Here is a 23822-nt window from a genome sequence, read left to right as displayed (position 1 = left end):
CTTTCCATTATGTTGACCACTTCTGGAGTCAATCACATTATTTCCTCAGGAGGAGTATTTAAAAGGTTACCGCAGGCAGCTGTAAGGTTTAAATATGCCTTAAAAATGAAAGTAAAGTTTGACAGGTTGCCATGGGAACAGCGTTTGAGATGTCAAAAATTCCTTCGCATAGACACGCCTTTATCTGACCTTTTTGTCAACACTTAACCGCCAACAACTCTGATGTGTGTGCCAAATTTAAAGTTAATCCAAACACGCCAAGAGCCTTAAAAAGCCTTATATAAAAGTAAAGTTTGACGCGTTGCCATGGGAACAGCGTTCGAGATGTCAAAAATTCCTTCGCAATTTATCATCTACAATGTCTCAGCATCATGTTGACCACTTCTGGTGTCAATCGAATGAATATTCTAGAAGGAGTATTTAAAAGTTCACTGCATGGAACTGAAAGGCTTCAATATGCCTTTAAAATGAAAGTAAAGTTTGACACGTTGCCATGGGAACAGCATTCGAGATATCAAAAATCCCTTCGCAATTTATCATCTACAATGTCTCGGCATCATGTTGACCACTTTTGGTGTCAATCGAATGAATATCCTAGAAGGAGTATTTAAAAGAACATCAGATGGAACTGTCAAAAAAATCCACCTTTGTGACTGACACACTTCCTGGCGCCTGGTGGTGGCGCTATACCCGAGACTCACAATAGGCACATCGATGCGATCGGAATCTTCAGACGAACAAACACCCCGCATGGCATCACAATAAGACATTTTTTACCTTAGATATTAGACACTTCCTGTTTCTCTGATTTCGCCACAACTTTGTTGCCTCGCCATGGCAACACCGTTCGAGATATCAAAAATCCCTTCGCAATTTAGCAAGTCCAATGTCTCGACATCATGATCACCACGTTTGGTGTCAATCCCATGAATCCCCTAGAAGGAGTATTCAAAAGTTCACCGCATGCATTTTTTAAACAATCCAAAATAGCCGACTTCCTGTTGGGCGGAGCTTAAATGTTAGAGGGCGAAAGTTGTTCGGGTCGATGAGATCTATAAGTGTACCAACTCTCGTACATGTGTGTACATTTTTGCCCGATCTGTGCCCCTATGTTTGTTTTTGCATTGCAGGGGGCGCTACAGAGCTCCCTTGCCACGCCCGTGGTCCAGCCTTTGCCCGGACCTGATGGCCGACCACTCTGACGTGTGTGCCAAATTTCAAGAGTTTTCGAGTATGTTAAGGCACCCAAAGTGGCCAAAAGTGTTAAAAAAAAATAAAAATAAAAAAAAAAACAATAATAATCCTAAGGAATATAGCTGCAAGCAGCGATACCGGGGTCAAGCCAAACATGGCAAAAAATGATTCATACGTGATGACTGTCATGATTTAAGATCTAAGTTTGCATTAGTTTTATGAAAAAATAGCAATTTTTTGTATCTTGAGACCACTAGGTGGCGCGGTGCAGAAACAATAGATGGTGCCTCAGGTCATGACTGTGATGACACATACCAAATTTAGTGTAAATACGATAAAGCAATACAGAGATATAGCCTTAAATGACTTGACCACTAGGGGGCACTAACCAAACAATAAATTGTGACTCAGGTCTTGATTGTGATGACACCCACCAAATTTGGTGTAAATACAATAAAGAGATGCAGAGATATAGCCTTAAATGACTTGACCACTAGGGGGCACTAACCAAACAATAAATTGTGACTCAGGTCTTGATTGTGATGACACCCACCAAATTTGGTGTAAATACAATAAAGAGATGCAGAAATATTGCCTTAAATGACTTGACCACTAGGGGGCACTGACCAAAAAATAAATTGTGACTCAGGTCTTGATTGTGATGACACCCACCAAATTTGGTGTAAATACGATAAAGAGATGCAGAGATATAGCTTCAAATCTCTTGACCACTAGGGGGCACCGAAAAGTTTACAAGTCCTCCCAGAACATGTAGGTAATGAACCATACCAAGTTTCATAACAATACACAGTTGCGTTTCTGAAATACTTGAACTTAAAGAAAAATTCAAAATGGCCGACACACAAAATGGCCGACCAAAAACCATGTGGTATCGTTTGACTCTGCATGCCTCACGAAATCTAACAAGACCAGTCTCATAATTTTACATTCAAATTTGCAGTAGTTATAAGCAAAAATAGACATTTTTTATATCTCGTGACCAGTAGGGGGCAGTGTGACGAAATGGTGCATGCACCCTCAGGTCATCACTGTTATGACATATACCAAGTCTCATATTAATACGCAAAAGTTTTGCGAAGATACAGGCTCAAACACATTTTGGCGTGCTCGCCCTCGCATTCTTTGATGCGTTATACGACAACGGATAGGTCTACCGAAAATCTTTTGATAACTTTTTGTCTAGAGTGTCTCTAGATGATGCATACCAAAAATCAAGCCAATCACACGAGCGCTCTAGGAGGAGTTCGAAAAAGTAGGTGTTCAATATAATTCAAAATGGCCGACAGGAAGTAGGTTTGACTCAGACATATTTTATACCGTCGGACTCAGCATGAGCCAAGGAATCAATTGAGTGAAGTCTTATGTCATAGTGGCAATTTAATCAAATGATATAAAGATTTTAAACAATTTATTTACATATCCTGACCACTAGGTGGCGCCGTCCTAAAGATTTATAGGTGCGCTCAGAACATGTCACCGATGAACCATGCCAAATTTCGTAGCGATACGCCATTCGGTTTGTGAAATACTGAACTTAATGAGAAAATTCAAAATGGCCGACACCCAAAATGGCCGACCGAAAACGGTTTGGTATCGTTTGACTCGGCATGCCTCAAGGAATCTAACAAGACCTCCTTCATGATTTTAGACTCAAGTTTGAAGTAGTTATAAGCGAAAATAGGCATTTTTCGAATCTCGTGACCACTAGGTGGCGCTGTGACGAAACGTTGCAGGCACCCTCAGGTCATGACTGTAATGACATATACCAAGTTTCGTGTCGATACAATAAAGTTTTGCGAAGATACGGCCTCACGTCCGTTTTGGCGTGCTCGCCGCCATATATGTTGTCAATTTATACGAGAACACATTGGTCTATCAAAAAGCTTTTGATAACTTTTTGTCATGGGTGTCTCTAGATGCTATATACCAAAGGACATGCAAATCGGACGAACGCTCCGGGAGGAGTTCGAAAAAGTAGGTTTTACGGAAAATTCAAAATGGCGGAAAGATTTGCATGACACAAATGGCATCAATGTGTGCATTTGAATCATCATGAGCAAAGGATTCAGAGGAAACAAGAATTTAGTTTCTAGGACTCACGGGTCAGAAGTTATGAGCATGAACATAAGTGGATTTTTGGACTGTTGGTGGCGCTAGAGGGTTTGAGTCAGACACACCAATGTGGCTATAGTAACTTCTAAGACTGTCCTCTACATGTGTGCCAAATTTCATAACTTTCCTACGTACGGTTCTATGGGCTGCCATTGACTTCAATGGCGGAAGAACAAGGATGAATAATAATAATAAGAAAACTAACAATAACAATAGGGTTCTACGCCCCTTCGGGGCTTGACCCCTAAAAACAATAGGGCTTCGCACCTTTCGGTGCAGGCCATTCTGGCCTGCTCCTCGGTGCTCGGGCCCTAATAATCCGAGCAAAAACAATAGGGCTTCGCACCTTTCGGTGCAGGCCATTCTGGCCTGCTCCTCGGTGCTCGGGCCCTAAAAATAATAAATTCGAGCAAAAACAATAGGGCTTCGCACCTTTCGGTGCAGGCCATTCTGGCCTGCTCCTCGGTGCTCGGGCCCTAATAAATTCGAGCAAAAACAATAGGGCTTCGCACCTTTCGGTGCAGGCCATTCTGGCCTGCTCCTCGGTGCTCGGGCCCTAATGAATTGCACGTATCAGTATTGAATGAGGAGAGACTTAAATGATAGTTCACCCCCCCAAAAAAAGTATAATTTACTCACCCTAAAACCTGAATGAATTTTTGTTTGGCTGAAAACAAAGGAACATATTTTGACATCTGTGTCACCATTAATTCCATAATATTATTTTCCTACTATAGAAGTCAGTGGTGCCCCAGATCTGCTTTTTACAAACATTCTTTAAAATATCTTCATCAGGTTTTAAAACTTGATTGAATAAATGATGACAGGATTTTATTTTTTGTTGAAATGGAGTTATTAATTATTTCATTATTTTGGCAGTCGAACAGAGACATTACAAAGTCTATCACTGCCCTGCAGTCCACAGCTATCTGCAATCTGTCAGAGGTCGTGTTTGTACTCTTAAGAATTGTCAGACCCTGAAAGGTTGAAGAACATCACGTCGTTTGATGGTAAAAAGAAGAGCAAGGTCACGTTTTGATGTTTTTCTTTCTAAAGGCTTCTCTTTCTCTCTCACCAGGCTTCCTCTACCTCCCGGGGCTGCTCTTAGTCTCTGGCAGAATGACAAGCTTTTTAAGGACCTGTATTTCACCAAGTTCCCTGTAAGGTTTCCCACATACACACCCTTCAATCACTTCAGGCAAAATGAATTATTTTAATATGGTATCTAATTTCACGATTTTTATGCTGCACTGTCAGAAAGAAAAAGCAAAAATATCTACCCCGTCTGTCACTGCCAGTACCCTTTAAAAAGATCCTACCAGTTAGGTACAGATACATTTGGTACAAATATGTACCTCTGAGTTACTTGTATGAATTCTTTAGGTCCAACGCTGAACTTTTTGAAAGGGTACTGCCCCAGTGACAGCTGGGGTACATATTTTGACCATCCTCTGACAATGTGTGTGATAAAAGCGGAGTTTGGAATACCATTTTACATCACACTTTGCATGGAATATTGAATGAATACTGACCCTACATCAGTAATATCAGTGATTATATTATATATTTAAAATATAGTTTTTTATTTACTGTACAAGATGTTAACTGACATCACATAATAAAATCTTACCCATATAACTTCAAATACTGTAGCCAGGGCCTTGAACCAGATTTTTTCCCAATTGGTTCCTTCCGAACAGTATTTTAACGTTTCCGGTTTTCGGTTCAACCCTAAAATTGACGTTCCTGAAACGGTTAGAACAAAAATAAAGTAGTCTACATAATTTTCCTTAAGTCTCTATCTTGTCATCAAACATTAAAAAAGGCTACATTATGTAAGCGGCATAACTGTAATTCTGACATGCCTACACTGTGAAAAAAATTTGTAGAAATTACAGTGTTATTGCAGCTGGGTTGCCGGGGATTTGCCGTGGATTGGAATTTATGTTATTTACTGGCAAGAGTTTGTTAAAGTTAAATAAATTTTAAATATTAACAAGTATTTATCTTTAAAGAATAAAACTATACAATAACAGCATCATGCAAAGCATTCTGGGAACCAGAAATCATCATCAACCTTTTTCTGTTTTTTGCTTCAGATTTTGTTTTCCAGAATGTTTTGCTTGATGCTGTTTTTTTTAGTTTTACTCTGTAAAGACAAGGACTTGTGAATGTTTCATGTTCATTTAACTTTGAGCGAAATGTTGCCAGTGGATAACATGCATTTGAATCTGCGGTAGGTTGCCGGCAACCCAGCTGCAATTTCTATGGAATTTTTTTTCAGTGTACATATGTTGAGTGCACTTAAACACGCGCACACACACATATGGAGGACGAATTCCAAAAGGCTTCCGAATTCCTTCTTCTTCTTCAGGAAGAAGATGCAGCATAAACAGTTGTTTTTTTACGTTGTCCATAATTTTAATGGACTACATTATGAGACACAGTAGCGCAACTCTCTCTCAAGTTTATCATACGGGTGATTCTCACGAAACCATTGAAACAGCACGGCACTAATGATTTTAGCTTTAAAATGTGTAATATAGTAACATTAAAAAGCATCAGAATTAACACAATACTGTGTTCTACCTTGCACAATGTGTGATTTCAACATAAGAATTTATAATTGGAAATTTTATCTAATTTTCTGCTGAAATTCTCATTACCGCAATGTGTCCGGCTGTGTTTGAACATGCATTATGTTGTAATTTAATCAAATTAACACAAAAATATTAAGAAAAAAATAAATGGATGTTTTGCTAGACTACTTTAGATGACAGAAAAAATATTTACTGAATATTCGTGTATAAAAATAATGAAGAAAAATTAGGAAAATGATGTGTCCATGCTTGATGTTCTCATCCTCCGCAACACTTTTTGAGAACAGTTTAAGCACACATACAGAATTTTAATAAAGTTTGATTTTGAGTGACCAAGCACATGGACCAGTTACTTCAAGATGGCTACCAGGTAAGATCATTTTTTTACAGTTAATTTGAAATATTGTCTTGTCAGAATGCTTACACAACATTTTGATTATCATTACCGCAACAGATGCTTATTAAATGTTAATTTAATTAATAGAAGCATAATACTTTGATTTTAAATGCATGTGCAGAATCTCCAAATTATGTTCTTTCAGGTTTGTCATGTCATTTTGAAAATATGTCAGTGTTGATGTTTTCTGACTGTTTGTATTGACTAATTTTTTAAATTATGTTACAAAAAGTGTTAAATGATAAGTAAAAGTTTTTAAATTAATGTTCCCATTTACTCCAGACTTTGTTTTTCAATGTCTGGTGGGAAAAAAGTACATTTAAGCAATTTTTACATTTTCATGCTTGACATTTTTAAAACCAAGTTTTCGTGAGAATCACCCATATAGGCATAAAGATAATCACGTTTGATTGGAGCTGGACCGGACACATTCAAACGCATGTGTGTCTGTGCGTACAGAAAATTACTCACTATTGCGCCATTTGCGGTTAAATTGTTTAAAATCACTTAAGTGTTAACATTTGCAAGCTTTTGAAACACGTGCAAATTATCAACTTTCACCCTATTTAAATTTGCATATTAATCCACGAATCACATGCGAGCCGAACCGTGAGTCGTGATCTGTACGGATCACGGATCAACTGCGATCCGTTACACCACTAATTACTATAAAAAAACAAACATCTTGAGATACTTGGTAGTCTACAATATTTATGATTGAGCATTAGAGACTTGGGTTTGAGTAGGCTACCTGCTGGTGGCACACTTCTCATTTCTCCGCTGAGTCAACGATGACCAGAATTGAGCTTCACCGAGTCATATTGCACAGAAATCTTGTCAAAGAACGAAAAAAAATAATGGTATTAAACGGTTACCATTATTTAAAATAAACGATTCTGTTCAGGAACATTTATATATTTTTTCAGTTTCTGGTTTCGTTTCTGTTCCTTGATAAACATCGAACATTTCTGGTTTTCGTTTTCGTTCCGTGAACCGGTTAAAAGCCTTGACTGTAGCTACTGACTAAGGAGGAAACAAGAAATCTAATGTTTTGTTTTACATCCTGTTTACTAAGATGCCACCTTTTGGTTGATTTTTAAAGGATGCAAAGGATGACGATTTCGCTTTAAAAATTGTCAAAAAATACACATTTGGTACCAATATGCACCTCTGAGGTAGTAATATGAACTCTTCGGTGCAAAGGTGCTTTTTAAAACGGTACTGCCCCAGTGTCAGCTAGGAACCATTTTTTTCTGACAGTGTTTTATATCCTTTAATTCCTGTGTGGACAGAATGAAAATAGCTTTTAATGAAGCGGTTTCAAGTAAATGAACTTCTGACTCCATTTTTGTGTAGAAATACTTTGTATTTAAGTTTGTGCTGGTTTGTCTCTTAATTGCACTTGAATTAGTTTTAGATCATTAGACAGGAGGTAATGATGCTTTGGAGGACTATAACTTTTTCTGGTTTCATCACAGCCAATGTTGTAAAGTTGTATTCAGCAATGTTAGAACTAGTTTGCAGTGTATTGTATACGGTGCAATACTAGACAAAAACTTGCAATTGCAAACCTATCCATTTAACATGTAAATTAAAGGAATAGTCTACTCATTTTCAATATTAAACTATGTTATTACCTTAACTAAGAATTGTTGATACATCCCTCTATCATCTGTGTGCGTGCACGTAAGCGCTGTGGCACGCGGCAACACTTTGATAGCATTTAGCTTAGCTCCATTCATTCAATGGTACCAATCAGAGATAAAGTTAGAAGTGACCAAACACATCAACGTTTTTCCTATTTAAGACAAGTAGTTATACGAGCAAGTTTGGTGGTACAAAATAAAACGTAGCGCTTTTCTAAGCGGATTTAAAAGAGGAACTATATTTTATGGTGTAATAGCACTTTTGGGAGTATTTATTTTGTACCACCAAACTTGCTCGTATAACTACTCGTCAGGGCCCGTATTCTGAGTCCTCTCAGAAAACTCTTAATTTAGCTTAAAAACTTTTACGTAGGAGTCTTAGCTTAAGAGCGATTCGGGACAAAAACTTTTATCTTGGTGAGGAGGTGGGGTTGACCCCGTTGCTACGTGTGACACAATCTTTTGAAGACTGTGATTGATTGGTTGTCCAAGAAGGAAGAAAAAGAGTGCTTTTAAGTATAGGATCTATTATTAGCCATCAATTTGAAATTTAATTATAGTGCTGTTAATGTGATACTTAACATATTAGATAGGAAATAAACAGCGACACAAGGTCTGTAAGTTTGTGTGATTTACTTTGCTTATAGACGTCTGTAACAGACCTAAATCAATCATCTTTGCTGCATAGTTGCATTTTTTCTAGTTACTGAATCTGTAACTGTAGTTAATGTAGTGATTACTTTTATTTCTGGAGCTATATTATATTATTATGTCTCTAATAAGATCGGTCACAAACATGATTCCTGCACAATCTAATGTGTTGCATGTTATTAACTTACTGTCATGCATTGTGTGCAACATTTTTTTGTCTCCCTCTTCATGTTTTGTCCACTTTCCCGGTTGCTAAAAAAACTCTTAAGCCGCTTAAAAGTCCTCATCTGTGCTCCTAACAATTTTGACCTTAAGAAGGGTTAAGACGCTTTCTGAATGACTTTTTCTTTAGTAGAAGTTTTTCTTTAATTTTAAGAGTAAACGCCCACATTTATAAGAATTTTCTTAGAATTGCGTCACTAGGAGCTACTCTTTGCATTAAGATTCTTTATGAATAAAGGCCCAGATTTTCATTATATGTCCCCTTTAAAGATATCAAGGATTTATTTTCACAGAATGTTACTTTACATTATATAAGATAATTTTATGTAGTAAATCACAAAAAATGGCTTTAGCTGGGTTTTCACAGGCATTTTAAAATATTGTTATACAATGTGATGGACGTCTCTGATCAAGACTGCAAATTTCCATTAGGCTTTTATGCAGCTTTGCGTCTTTAAAGTGTATCATCATTTGAACAGTAAAAAGTTACTAAATTAAAGATTAAATGAGAAATATTGCTTACCACTGGTGTCACAGACGTTTAATTGTAGTTTTTAAGCATGGGTTTGTTGTCAATAATAACTGAAAAGCATGCTTTTTTTTTTGCTTACAGCTTTCAACATACTTGTATATTATACGTCAACATTCTCATGTACTGTTTGAGATTGTATAGTATGTAATGTAGGAGGCAAGGAAAGTATTGGACTATTCATAGTACATCCATATCCCTGTTGTCTTCCTTTTTGATTGCCATAAAGAATAAGTTACATTTAAATTTGAAGCAGCTAAAATAGAAATAGAAAACTATTTTCAGCAGGTAGGTTTTGTGTCAGTTCCAGTCCATAACATTAATCTTCCTGTTGCAGAAATTCCACTGTGGTTTTGCTTTAGTTATTGTTTGTCTGCTCAATATTTCTTATTTAATGGTTGTATCAGTTATATAGTAAAAATGGAAACAATACGTTTCATTGTAATACTCTGGCTCATGCCAAAATGTTTTTAAAAAATAAATAAAGGCAATAATAATACATGATCATACTGTATTATGCATTGATTTTAACAGACATCTTAAAAGTAGCCATTTTTAGACTAAAGAAAAAAGTAAAAATTAAAAGTTAAGTAACAAGCTGTAATTTGATATGATTTGTTTACGATTTGCAGTTTTAGTGTACTTTTGTATTGTACTTTTATACTTAAGTGTATAGCTCCACCTAGTGGTAAAACTTGTATTTTATATCCATCACAACCTGTTCTCAATCTAAGAGTTGATAAATCAACCCTTAAAAACTGAATATAATTTTTTTTCTTATTCTCAGGGCTACTATGATACCATGGATGCAGGTTTTGTGGATGAGGAAGACTTCCTGTACATCATGTCAAGGTCTGATGATGTCATCAACGTCGCCGGTCACAGGTTATCCACCGGTGCCCTTGAAGAGGTGTGAGGAGGGAAACGTCGCACAGATGGTCCATCACACATCACATGTTTCTGTCTTCTTGCTGTGCCAACAAACAATATCTTGTGTGCATGTGTGTTTTAGGCTGTCCTCTCTCACCCTGCTGTGGCTGACTGTGCCGTAGTGGGGCTTGAGGATTCTCTGAAGGGACACGTACCTCTGGCTTTATGCGTGCTTAGAAACGGTAAGCCAAAAATGGGACCAAAAAAGGAACCTTTGCAATTTGAAATTTACAGTGTGCCCGCTAGTTGATAAACTGCAGTATGGGTAGTTCTGCCAACAAATCGGTATTTCTAAATAGTCTGGGATTAAGCGCGTTTTGAAGTGAAATTATTTAATGAATGTATAATGCATGCCGAGAGCATCTTATTTTTGATAGAGGTGAGCTCCTCAAATAGTGCTTGAAACTATTCAAAATTTGTATCTAATGGTCATTGTAAGTATATTGCAGGTGCAACCTCAGGAGGACAAAATAATTTTTAATGAGCTGTGCAATGTGAAGACAACACTTTAATTTTTCCCCTTGATGGTTAATGTGAGGGACATATATAGTTTAACCCGTTTCATGGACCATACGTTTTGTATTGGTACTGGTACACTAATATATGCCCTATTTGTACCCTATTTGTTTGTAAGGCACATTGTTTTTGTGTGTTGTAGACTGTCAGAAGAGTAAAGATATCTTGGTGAAAGAAATCGTGAGTTTGGTCAGGGACAACATCGGCCCGGTGGCAGCTTTCAGGAAGGTTCTCTTTGTCAAAGTTCTTCCCAAAACTCGCTCTGGAAAAATCCCACGATCGTCTCTTGCAAAACTGGTCAACTCCAAGTCTTACAAGGTATTTTTTCCACTTCTTTTTACTAAAAATATTTCTTTAAACAAGGGGTTTTCAAACTGGGGTCCGGGGGAAAATTCAGAGAAAAGCGTGCACTTTTAATCTTTGTACAGGGCTCGTGAATGTGTTAGCATTTAGCTTATCCCCATTCATTCCTATGCCTCCAAACAGGGATGAATTTATATGCACCAAACACTTCCATGTTTTCCATATTTAAAGACATGGTGGCACAAAATAAAACTCTTGTTTGGAGCCATAGGAATGAATGGGGCTAGGCTAAATGCTAACACATTCAAGAAGGGCTGTACAAAGATTAAGTGCATGCATTAAAAAAAGATGGGTATGTATAAATTCATCTAAGTTGAGGTAAGAACATAGTAAAATATTGAAAACCGGTGGTGTTTTCCTTTAAAAAGTTCCTATGAACCAAGATTCATTGTCAAAGTTGCTGCAGTACAAACACATTTAAATTTAAAATGTTTCTCTTTATACATCCAGCATTACTCTAAAGTGTAAAATCTAGTTAAACATAAAAATATATAAATTTTTCATATATATTGTAGGTAAAGGGTCCCTCACAAAAGGTTCATCATATTTGGGGGTCCTTGGCATCATGAAGTTTGAAAACCCCTGATTTAAACTACTGTTTATTGTTTGCAAGTTGCATATAGGACAGCTGTAGATATTTTGATTTTGTGAAAATATATTTATATACTACAATTTTAGACTATTTTAAGATTAAATGTATATTTTTTTAAATGAACAGATCACTCCCACCATAGAAGATCCAGAGGTCTTTAAGGACATTGAGAAGATAGTGAAAAAAACTCTTAAAGGGACTGATAAATAATTCACCATGAGATGTGGACCAACACGCACTTTCATACTGAGCCATGTTCCACCCACAGATGTGAAATTTTGCCAAACATTTTGAATATAACATATAGAAAATAACTATGATACAAAGAAGAAATTATGTCTTAAAGGGATAGTTTACCTCAAAATAAAAATTCTGTCATCATTTACTCTCCCTAAATCAGTGTTATACATACGAGTTTCTTTATTAACACAAACAAACATATTTTTATAAATAATGGTAAGTCAATGGGTATATGAGGGTAAGTAAATGGTGACAGAATTAACTATCCCTTTAATATACCATAATATCTTAGTAGTCTCTATAAATGATAGAAACAACGATGATTTAATGTGGACCAAATACTGTATACAAGCTCATTTTTAATCCCACTGGTATAAGAAAATCTCATGGCATGATCATATTTCTCCCTAAATGAAAAGAACAAATACAAAATTATATTTTGCATAAAAATTGAAGCCTGATTTTATATCATTAAGTTTTTTGTATTTTCAATACACTTAAGCACATTTTCCTAAATTTCCATTAGCGTAATGTGTCCAAAAGCTTTTTATCTGATTAGATTAGATCAGTTAATATGGATCAGCATAAATGCATTACGACAAACTAAAACATTTAGACATGTAGTTAAATACATTGTGATTTTTGCTAAGCTAAGCAGCTAAGCTTTAATTCTTTTGATTTTGGGGTGAAATCTGATTCGAGACATTTTGTATATTTGAGTGAATGTCAACCAAATACAGCAAATTTCACTGTATATGTTCAATGTAATGATGTATTGTATACTGTCAATGTAAAGACACGCTTTCATAAAAACAATGATTTTCTATGAACAAAACCTATTTGACTGTACTTTTTATTAACAATGAAAAGTTATTTGATCACCACATAGTTTTGACCAAAATACAATCAGTAATTAATAATAATAAAAAAATGGACACAAAATAAAATGATTCTCTGTGCGTGCAAAACAGGGATGTACAAACCGTCAAAGAGTTGTCAGAAATAACTCAAAGACAGGAAGTCAAGGGCTGTACAACAGGTTTGCCCTGCAACCTCAAAAGAAAAAGTTTCAAACAGTTTTACACCAAAGTAAGTCACAGCAAGCAACAGGTTTGTCTTTTAAAACTTTAATCTGGACTTCAACAAGTTGATATACACCTCTATTTTTACTATTAGCTAAGCCTGTCTTTTAGTTATTTCTCCTAATGAGACCCAGTTGAGGGAGTTGGACATTCTTGATACAAGGACAGCCGATCGTACGTCGGGTGGTCAGGTATCTAATAAATGACAGCAGGTGACACGCAGTGTTTGTAGTTGTTGTTACTCTGAGGTTAGGCAAGTCAAATGCAGTGCTTCCACCGTTTTTATCCACGTAGGGCAAGTGGATGATGTACTTTAACTCTTTCCCCGCCAGTCAATTAAGAGAAAACGCTTCCCTGCCCATGACAAGTTTTTCCGGCAATCCGTATTTTCGCTATTATCCACCAGGTGGCGCTTTTACCCAACTTATAAAACCCGGAAGTATTCCCTTAGGGCACACGGTTTAAGGCAGTGCTTCTCAAATAGTGGGGCGGGACCCCCAGGGGGGGCTCGAAGCGACACCAGGGGGGGCGCGCGAGACCCCAGGGAAAATACTTTTTCAGGAAGTGATTTTTTTTGCACCGTCACTTATTACACCCCAATCCGACATATTACACCCCAATCACGCTGATAAGCCGAGTTTTTTATTATTATTTATTCATTATATTTAATTAAATTTTTCAGTATCAAATGGTCAAAAAATATTATACTTTAAATAAGGATTGATTTTTTTTTATTTCAGGCAAATTGATGCATTTTTAAGTTTTTTTGTTACAGACTAAAAAACAATGTTAATAAAGTTATTCTTTGTTGTAAGTTGATCGATATTTCTTTTTTTTGTGTTTTCTTTAATGTTAATAAGGATATAATGTTTTGCAGATGTGCAATTTTATAGACAAATTATACTATTTACAGTCACGGCGGAGAGTTGGGGGGGCGCGAAATGTTTACTTCTTCCTAGGGGGGGCTTGACAGAAAATAATTGAGAAGCACTGGTTTAAGGGATCGCTCTGAATCTGATCTCTATCAAAAGTCATTCACAAAAACGCAATTATGTCAGCTTTTTGCTCAATATTTGGTATTTGTAAAGAAACCTACCCATATTTGAAAGGTGATAAAAAGAGAACAAATGTTTTTTGTTTGAAAGCAGAGGGTCTGTTCTTTCATTCAATATATTGTATGTTTATATACTTAAAGAAGAACATTTTCTGGAAGTCATTAAACTTTTGTGAAAATCATTAAAAAGGCTGGCGGGGAAAGAGTTAAATTATCAAAATTTACCCCACTTGCTTTAAAATTAATTACCAGTGGCTTAAACTGTTCATTAATATTGTTTCTTAAGAAAACATCCATCACCAGAGTAAAATGGGTCACAGATATGTGGTCAAGTTCACTACTGTGCCCAATTGGCCGCGATGGTGCTTTAAGAATTGAGGTACTTAGTAGGTACACAGTAAAAAAAAAATTGGTTCAACTTTAAAACTTACATGCACTGTAAAAAATGCAGCATTTTTGTCAAATTAACATTTTTATGTTACTTTAAAGAGTAACCAAACCCTAAACCAACTTTTTTTAGTTGATATGTAAAAATGGGGCTTTATTAGTGCTGTTCATTGATTTTAAGAAGTTTTTTGACATTTGGATGTAAAGTGTTTCAATACTACAATATATGGTGTAAAAACGTCTGAGTGCTGCCCTCTTCAGGTTGAACGGTGGCTACTGCAGTTGAATTTTCCTATTGGATGTTGGGTCCAAAAAATACCTCGTGACGTAAGCAGGTTCAAGCTCACCACGGCCTTGTTACGATCTCACCACACACTTGGTACGAGCTTAGTTCGTCCCCTCTATCTCCGTTGGGATCTGCCCACTTTTCTTGCATTTTTCAAATATTGGCAGTGGGTGGAGTCAGGCTCTAACCAGGGGTTTAGTTACGCTTTAACTTAACAAATTAGGTTAAACAATTCAACTTGTTTTTATAAGTTGTGTCAACTTATCACAGGTCAAAACTTAAATTAGTATAGTTGAATTGACCTGCAAAACCAAGTTGTTTTAACTTCATGCTGCATTTTATTTACAGTGTGATTACCTTAAAATTTTAAGTGAATTCAACTTTTAAAATAGTTGTCAATTAATATTTTTAAGTTAATTAACACATTTTTAAAGGGACAGTAAGTAGGATTTTAAATGTTTTATTAATCAAAATCAATGTCTTTATTCATAAATATGTCCTCGTTGGTGTCAAATGACCTCTATCAGTGATCTGACTTTTCTTTGTAAGCTTAGAATTTCTTCTCTTTACTTACATTGAACGGGTAAGTCCAAGGAGGCTTCCATGTCTTTCCGCCGTATTGATAAACTATAATAGCAGAGAGGGACAAAAAGCACTAGCCTACCAACGCGTTTCCACAACACGTTTTCATTCAGAACACGTACTAGGTCAATGATTACATAACGGTTACCGTAGTTGCAACACGCATTTGGAAAAGCGAGGCGCTAGAGAGCACTATTCGTTTGAATGCTAAATTCTATTTCACCACTAGATGGTGGTAAATCCTACTTATTGTCCTTTTAAGGCAACCAAGTAACGTTTAAGTTTTTTAAGTTGAACCAACATTTTTTTTTACAGTGTACGATCTGATTATTGTGCTATGTGTGACGTAACAGTGGGGTGTAGACTCCGAAGAGGACGTACATAAAAAAGTGACATCTAAATGAGGGGGAGGGACTTTCAACCATTACACCTCAACAGGCCTCAAACACGAACAAATGAAACGTAACTAACATGTACAAAACGTCTCTCAGGTCTAGGCAAAAAGAGCAGCATTGTTTTTAAACCATGACGTATAGGACATAATCTGCACAACTCTGAATATGTTCTTTGTCTTTATCTTTTTATACAGACCTGTGTGTATATATATATATTTATAGATTTATAAAAACAGCATTATTTATATTCATTTACAATAATACCTACACATCCCCTGTAAAAGAAATGCACAGTATGTAAGCTGAAGGAGCTTGGCGTGGTGTAAAATATAGAAAGGGTGAGAGAGTGTGTTAGCACCTGCGGCGGGTGCCTGGGTTGTGGCCTTGGCTTGTTAAGTGCAAAGGAGGGGGTGGGCGGCCTGGCACACCGTTCCCCCCTCCTTGCCCCGTCCCACTGGGGCTTCTTTTGTTCTCTTGGCAGTGTGACTCGTCAGAAATCTTCATTTTGGCCCAGCGACCCTTCTTGCAACTTCAAGTTATAACTCCAAAATACATCTGAAACACAGATGTTTTATTTTAGTAAAAGTTTCAAATTGAAGGATTAGTCCATTTTCTTCAAAAAATAAATCCAGATAATTTACTCACCTCCATGTCATCCAAAATGTTGATGTCTTTCTTTGTTCAGTCGAGAAGATATTATGTTATTTGAGGAAAACATTGCAGGATTTTTCTCATTTTAATGGACCCCAACACTTAACAGTTTTACTGCAGTTTCAAAACAAGGCATAAGGGTCTTATCTAGCGAAACGATAGTCATTTTTGGCAAGAAACATATAAAAAATATAGCTGCAAGCAGCGATACCGGGGTCAAGCCAAACATGGCAAAAAATTATTCATACGTGATGACTGTCATGATTTAAGATCTAAGTTTGCATTAGTTTTATGAAAAAAAAGCAATTTTTTCGTATATTGAGACCACTAGGTGGCGCTGTGCCGAAACAATAGATGGTGCCTCAGGTCATGACTGTGATGACACATACCAAATTTAATGTAAATACGATAAAGCGATACGGAGATATAGCCTTAAATGACTTGACCACTAGGGGGCACTGACCAAAACAATAGAAGGTGACTTAGGTCTTGATTGTGATGACACCCACCAAATTTGGTGTAAATACGATAATGAGATGCAGAGATAAAGCTTCAAATCTCTTGACCACTAGGGGGCACCGAAACGTTTACAAGTCCTCCCAGAACATGTTGCTGATGAACCATACCAAGTTTCATAACAATACGCAATTGCGTTTCTGAAATACTTGAACTTAAAGAAAAATTCAAAATGTCCGACACACAAAATGGCCGACCAAAAACCATTTGGTATCGTTTGACTCGGCATGCCTCACGAAATCTAATAAGACCAGTCTCATAATTTTACATTCAAATTTGCAGTAGTTATAAGCAAAAATAGACATTTTTTATATCTCGTGACCAGTAGGGGGCAGTGTGACGAAATGGTGCATGCGCCTTCAGGTCATCACTGTTATGACATATACCAAGTCTCATATTAATACGCAAAAGTTTTGCAAAGATACAGGCTCAAACACATTTTGGCGTGCTCGCCCTCGCATTCTTTGATGTGTTATACGACAACGGATAGATCTACCGAAAATCTTTTGATAACTTTTTGTCTAGAGTGTCTCTAGATGATGCATACCAAAAATCAAGCCAATCACACGAGCGCTCTAGGAGGAGTTCGAAAAAGTACGTGTTCAATATAATTCAAAATGGCCGACAGGAAGTAGGTTTGACTCAGACATATTTGGTACAGTCGGACTCAGCATTAGCCAAGGAATCAATAGAGTGAAGTCTTATGTCATAGTGGCAATTTAATCAAATGATATAAAGATTTAAATTTTTTTTTTGACATATCCTGACCACTAGGTGGCGCCGTCCTAAAGATTTATAGGTGCGCTCAGAACATGTCACTGATGAACCATGCCAAATTTCGTAGCGATACGCCATTCTGTTTGTGAAATACTGAACTTAATGAGAAAATTCAAAATGGCCGACACCCAAAATGGCCGACCGAAATACCGTTTGGTATTGTTTGACTCGGCATGCCTCAAGGAAGCTAACAAGACCACCTTCATGATTTTAGACTCAAGTTTGAAGTAGTTATAAGCGAAAATAGGCATTTTTCGAATCTCGTGACCACTAGGTGGCGCTGTGACGAAACGTTGCAGGCACCCTCAGGTCAAGACTGTTATGACATATACCAAGTTTCGTGTCGATACATTAAAGTTTTGCGAAGATACGGCCTCACGTCCGTTTTTGCGTGCTCGCCGCCATATATGTTGTCAGTTTATACGAGAACGCATTGGTCTATCAAAAAGCTTTTGATAACTTTTTGTCTTGGGTGTCTCTAGATGCTACATACCAAAGGACATGCAAATCGGACAAACGGTCTAGGAGGAGTTCGAAAAAGTAGGTTTTACAAAAAATTCAAAATGGCGGAAAGATGTGCATGACACAAATGACATCAATGTGTGCATTTGAATCATCATGAGCAAAGGATTCAGAGGAAACAAGAATTTAGTTTCTAGAACTCACGGGTCAGAAGTTATGAGCATGAACATAAGTGGATATTTGGACTGTTGGTGGCGCTAGAGGGTTTGAGTCAGACACACCATTGTTGCTATAGTAACTTCTGAGACTGTCCTCTACATGTGTGCCAAATTTCATAACTTTCCTACGTACGGTTCTATGGGCTGCCATTGACTTCAATGGCGGAAGAACAAGAAACTGAATAAATATAGCTGCAAGCAGCGATACCGGGGTCAAGCCAAACATGGCCAAAATCGATTCATACGTGATGACTGTCATAATTTAAGATCTAAGTTTGCATTAGTTTTATGAAAAAATAGCAATTTTTTGTATCTTGAGACCACTAGGTGGCGCTTTGCCGAAACAATAGATGGTGCCTCAGGTCATGACTGTGATGACACATACCAAATTTAGTGTAAATACAATAAAGCGATACGGAGATATAGCCTTAAATGACTTGACCACTAGGGGGCACTGACCAAACAATAAATTGTGACTCGGGTCTTGATTGTGATGACACCCACCAAATATGGTGTAAATACAATAAAGCGATACGGAGATATAGCCTTAAATGACTTGACCACTAGGGGGCACTGACCAAATAATAAATTGTGACTCAGGTCTTGATTGTGATGACACCCACCAAATTTGGTGTAAATACAATAAAGAGATGCAGAGATATAGCCTTAAATGACTTGACCACTAGGGGGCACTGACCAAAAAATAAATTGTGACTCAGGTCTTGATTGTGATGACACCCACCAAATTTGGTGTAAATACAATAAAGAGATGCAGAGATATAGCCTTAAATAACTTGACCACTAGGGGGCACTGACCAAAAAATAAATTGTGACTCAGGTCTTGATTGTGATGACACCCACCAAATTTGGTGTAAATACGATAAAGAGATGCAGAGGTATAGCTTCAAATCTCTTGACCACTAGGGGGCACCGGAAAGTTTACAAGTCCTCCCAGAACATGTTGCTGATGAACCATACCAAGTTTCATAACAATACGTAATTGCGTTTCTGAAATACTTGAACTTAAAGAAAAATTCAAAATGGCCGACACACAAAATGGCCGACCAAAAACCATTTGGTATCGTTTGACTCGGCATGCCTCACGAAATCTAACAAGACCACTATCATAATTTTACATTCAAGTTTGCAGTAGTTATAAGCAAAAATAGACATTTTTTATATCTCGTGACCAGTAGGGGGCAGTGTGACGAAATGGTGCATGCACCCTCAGGTCATCACTGTTATGACATATACCAAGTCTCATATTAATACGCAAAAGTTTTGCGAAGATACAGGCTCAAACACATTTTGGCGTGCTCGCCCTCGCATTCTTTGATGCGTTATACGACAACAAATAGGTCTACCGAAAAGCTTTTGATAACTTTTTGTCTAGAGTGTCTCTAGATGATGCATACCAAAAATCTAGCCAATCACACGAGCGCTCTAGGAGGAGTTCGAAAAAGTAGGTGTTCAATATAATTCAAAATGGCCGACAGGAAGTAGGTTTGACTCAGACATATTTGGTACAGTCGGACTCAGCATGAGCCAAGGAATCAATAGAGTGAAGTCTTATGTCATAGTGGCAATTTAATCAAATGATATAAAGATTTTAAACAATTTATTTACATATCCTGACCACTAGGTGGCGCCGTCCTAAAGATTTATAGGTGCGCTCAGAACATGTCACTGATGAACCATGCCAAATTTCGTAGCGATACGCCATTCTGTTTGTGAAATACTGAACTTAATGAGAAAATTCAAAATGGCCGACACCCAAAATGGCCGACCGAAAACCGTTTGGTATCGTTTGACTCGGCATGCCTCAAGGAATCCAACAAGACCAACTTCATGATTTTAGACTCAAGTTTGAAGTAGTTATAAGCGAAAATAGGCATTTTTCGAATCTCGTGACCACTAGGTGGCGCTGTGACGAAACGTTGCAGGCACCCTCAGTTCATGACTGTAATGACATATATCAAGTTTCGTGTCGATACACCGAAGTGTTGCGAAGATACAGCCAAACGTCTGTTTTGGCGTGCTCGCCGCCATATATGTTGTCAATTTATACGAGAACGCATTGGTCTATCAAAAAGCTTTTGATAACTTTTTGTCTGGGGTGTCTCTAGATGCTACATACCAAAGGACATGCAAATCGGACGGACGGTCTAGGAGGAGTTCGAAAAAGTAGGTTTTACGGAAAATTCAAAATGGCGGAAAGATTTGCATGACACAAATGACATCAATGTGTGCAATTGAATCATCATGAGCCAAGGATTCAAAGGAAACAAGAATTTATTTTCTAGGACTCACGGGTCAGAAGTTGTGAGCATGAACATAAGTGGATTTTTGGACTGTTGGTGGCGCTAGAGGGTTTGAGTCAGACACACCAATGTTGCTATAGTAACTTCTGTGACTGTCCTCTACATGTGTGCCAAATTTCATAACTTTCCTATGTACGGTTCTATGGGCTGCCATTGACTTTTGGGTGGAAGAACGAGGAACAAGAATAAATATAGCTGCAAGCAGCGATACCGGGGTCAAGCCAAACATGGCAAAAAATTATTCATACGTGATGACTGTCATGATTTAAGATCTAAGTTTGCATTAGTTTTATGAAAAAATAGCAATTTTTTGTATCTTGAGACCACTAGGTGGCGCGGTGCAGAATTAATAGATGGTGCCTCAGGTCATGACTGTGATGACACACACCAAATTTAGTGTAAATACGATAAAGCAATACAGAGATATAGCCTTAAATGACGTGACCACTAGGGGGCACTAACCAAACAATAAATTGTGACTCAGGTCTTGATTGTGATGACACCCACCAAATTTGGTGTAAATACAATAAAGAGATGCAGAGATATAGCCTTAAATGACTTGACCACTAGGGGGCACTAACCAAACAATAAATTGTGACTCAGGTCTTGATTGTGATGACACCCACCAAATTTGGTGTAAATACAATAAAGAGATGCAGAGATATAGCCTTAAATGACTTGACCACTAGGGGGCACTGACCAAAAAATAAATTGTGACTTAGGTCTTGATTGTGATGACACCCACCAAATTTGGTGTAAATACGATAAAGAGATGCAGAGATATAGCTTCAAATCTCTTGACCACTAGGGGGCACCGAAAAGTTTACAAGTCCTCCCAGAACATGTAGGTAATGAACCATACCAAGTTTCATAACAATACACAGTTGCGTTTCTGAAATACTTGAACTTAAAGAAAAATTCAAAATGGCCGACACACAAAATGGCCGACCAAAAACCATTTGGTATCGTTTGACTCGGCATGCCTCACGTAATCTAACAAGACTAATCTCATAATTTTACATTCAATTTTGAAGTAGTTATAAGCAAAAATAGACATTTTTTATATCTCGTGACCAGTAGGGGGCAGTATGACGAAATGGTGCATGCACCCTCAGGTCATCACTGTTATGACATATACCAAGTCTCATATTAATACGCAAAAGTTTTGCAAAGATACAGGCTCAAACACATTTTGGCGTGCTCGCCCTCGCATTCTTTGATGCGTTATACGACAATGGATAGGTCTACCGAAAATCTTTTGATAACTTTTTGTCTAGAGTGTCTCTAGATGATGCATACCAAAAATCAAGCCAATCACACGAGCGCTCTAGGAGGAGTTCGAAAAAGTAGGTGTTCAATATAATTCAAAATGGCCGACAGGAAGTAGGTTTGACTCAGACATATTTGGTACAGTCGGACTCAGCATGAGCCAAGGAATCAATAGAGTGAAGTCTTATGTCATAGTGGCAATTTAATCAAATGATATAAAGATTTTAAACAATTTATTTACATATCCTGACCACTAGGTGGCGCCGTCCTAAAGATTTATAGGTGCGCTCAGAACATGTCACCGATGAACCATGCCAAATTTCGTAGCGATACGCCATTCGGTTTGTGAAATACTGAACTTAATGAGAAAATTCAAAATGGCCGACACCCAAAATGGCCGACCGAAAACGGTTTGGTATCGTTTGACTCGGCATGCCTCAAGGAATCTAACAAGACCTCCTTCATGATTTTAGACTTAAGTTTGAAGTAGTTATAAGCGAAAATAGGCATTTTTCGAATCTCGTGACCACTAGGTGGCGCTGTGACGAAACGTTGCAGGCACCCTCAGGTCATGACTGTTATGACATATACCAAGTTTCGTGTCGATACACAAAAGTTTTGCGAAGATACGGCCTCACGTCCGTTTTGGCGTGCTCGCCGCCATATATGTTGTCAATTTATATGAGAACGCAATGGTCTATCAAAAAGTTTTTGATAACTTTTTGTCTTGGGTGTCTCTAGATGCTACATACCAAAGGACATGCAAATCGGACAAACGGTCTAGGAGAAGTTCGAAAAAGTAGGTTTTACGAAAAATTCAAAATGGCGGAAAGATGTGCATGACACAAATGACATCAATGTGTGCAATTGAATCATCATGAGCCAAGGATTCAGAGGAAACAAGAATTTAGTTTCTAGGACTCACGGGTCAGAAGTTGTGAGCATGAACATAAGTGGATTTTTGGACTGTTGGTGGCGCTAGAGGGTTTGAGTCAGACACACCAATGTTGCTATAGTAACTTCTGAGACTGTCCTCTACATGTGTGCCAAATTTCATAACTTTCCTACATACGGTTCTATGGGCTGCCATTGACTTCAATGGCGGAAGAACAAGAAACAGAAATATAGCTGCAAGCAGCGATACCGGGGTCAAGCCAAACATGGCAAAAAATGATTCATACGTGATGACTGTCATGATTTAAGATCTAAGTTTGCATTAGTTTTATGAAAAAATAGCAATTTTTTCGTATCTTGAGACCACTAGGTGGCGTTGTGCCGAAACAATAGATGGTACCTTAGGTCATGACTGTGATGACACATACCAAATTTAGTGTAAATACAATAAAGCGATATGGAGATATAGCCTTAAATGACTTGACCACTAGGGGGCACTGACCAAACAATAAATTGTGACTCAGGTCTTGATTGTGATGACACCAACCAAATTTGGTGTAAATATAATAAAGAGATGCAGAGATATAGCCTTAAATGACTTGACCACTAGGGGGCACTAACCAAACAATAAATTGTGACTCAGGTCTTGATTGTGATGACACCCACCAAATTTGGTGTAAATACAATAAAGAGATGCAGAGATATAGCCTTAAATGACTTGACCACTAGGGGGCACTGACCAAAAAATAAATTGTGATTCAGGTCTTGATTGTGATGACACCCACCAAATTTGGTGTAAATACGATAAAGAGATGCAGAGATATAGCTTCAAATCTCTTGACCACTAGGGGGCACCGAAAAGTTTACAAGTCCTCCCAGAACATGTTGCTGATGAACCATACCAAGTTTCATAAC

General features: G+C 37.5%; 2 protein-coding genes across 8 annotated transcripts in view; one reads left to right on the top strand and one right to left on the bottom strand.

Annotated features, from left to right (window-relative positions):
* acss3 (acyl-CoA synthetase short chain family member 3) overlaps positions 1 to 12852 on the top strand; it is a 58435-nt gene extending 45583 nt beyond the window's left edge. Inside the window, exons 12-16 of the mRNA XM_055190785.2 lie at positions 4406 to 4487; positions 10160 to 10282; positions 10385 to 10484; positions 10961 to 11136; positions 11900 to 12852. Coding sequence (XP_055046760.2) covers positions 4406 to 4487; positions 10160 to 10282; positions 10385 to 10484; positions 10961 to 11136; positions 11900 to 11983 — 565 coding nt within the window. The 3' untranslated portion in view covers positions 11984 to 12852. The remainder of the gene's footprint in view (positions 1 to 4405; positions 4488 to 10159; positions 10283 to 10384; positions 10485 to 10960; positions 11137 to 11899) is intronic.
* The window catches only part of ppfia2 (PTPRF interacting protein alpha 2), a 237113-nt gene continuing 226141 nt past the window's right edge, over positions 12851 to 23822 (bottom strand). For all 7 annotated transcript variants that reach the window (XM_055189829.2, XM_055189832.2, XM_055189831.2 and 4 more), the window contains one exon: positions 12851 to 16354. The gene's annotated coding sequence lies outside the window, so the exon portion shown is untranslated. The remainder of the gene's footprint in view (positions 16355 to 23822) is intronic.

This window comes from Misgurnus anguillicaudatus, chromosome 1, assembly GCF_027580225.2.
Source record: "Misgurnus anguillicaudatus chromosome 1, ASM2758022v2, whole genome shotgun sequence".
NCBI classification, from domain to species: Eukaryota; Metazoa; Chordata; class Actinopteri; order Cypriniformes; family Cobitidae; genus Misgurnus; species Misgurnus anguillicaudatus.
The sequence above is the reverse complement of the archived record's forward strand: the minus strand, read 5'-3'. Positions and strand labels throughout refer to the sequence as shown.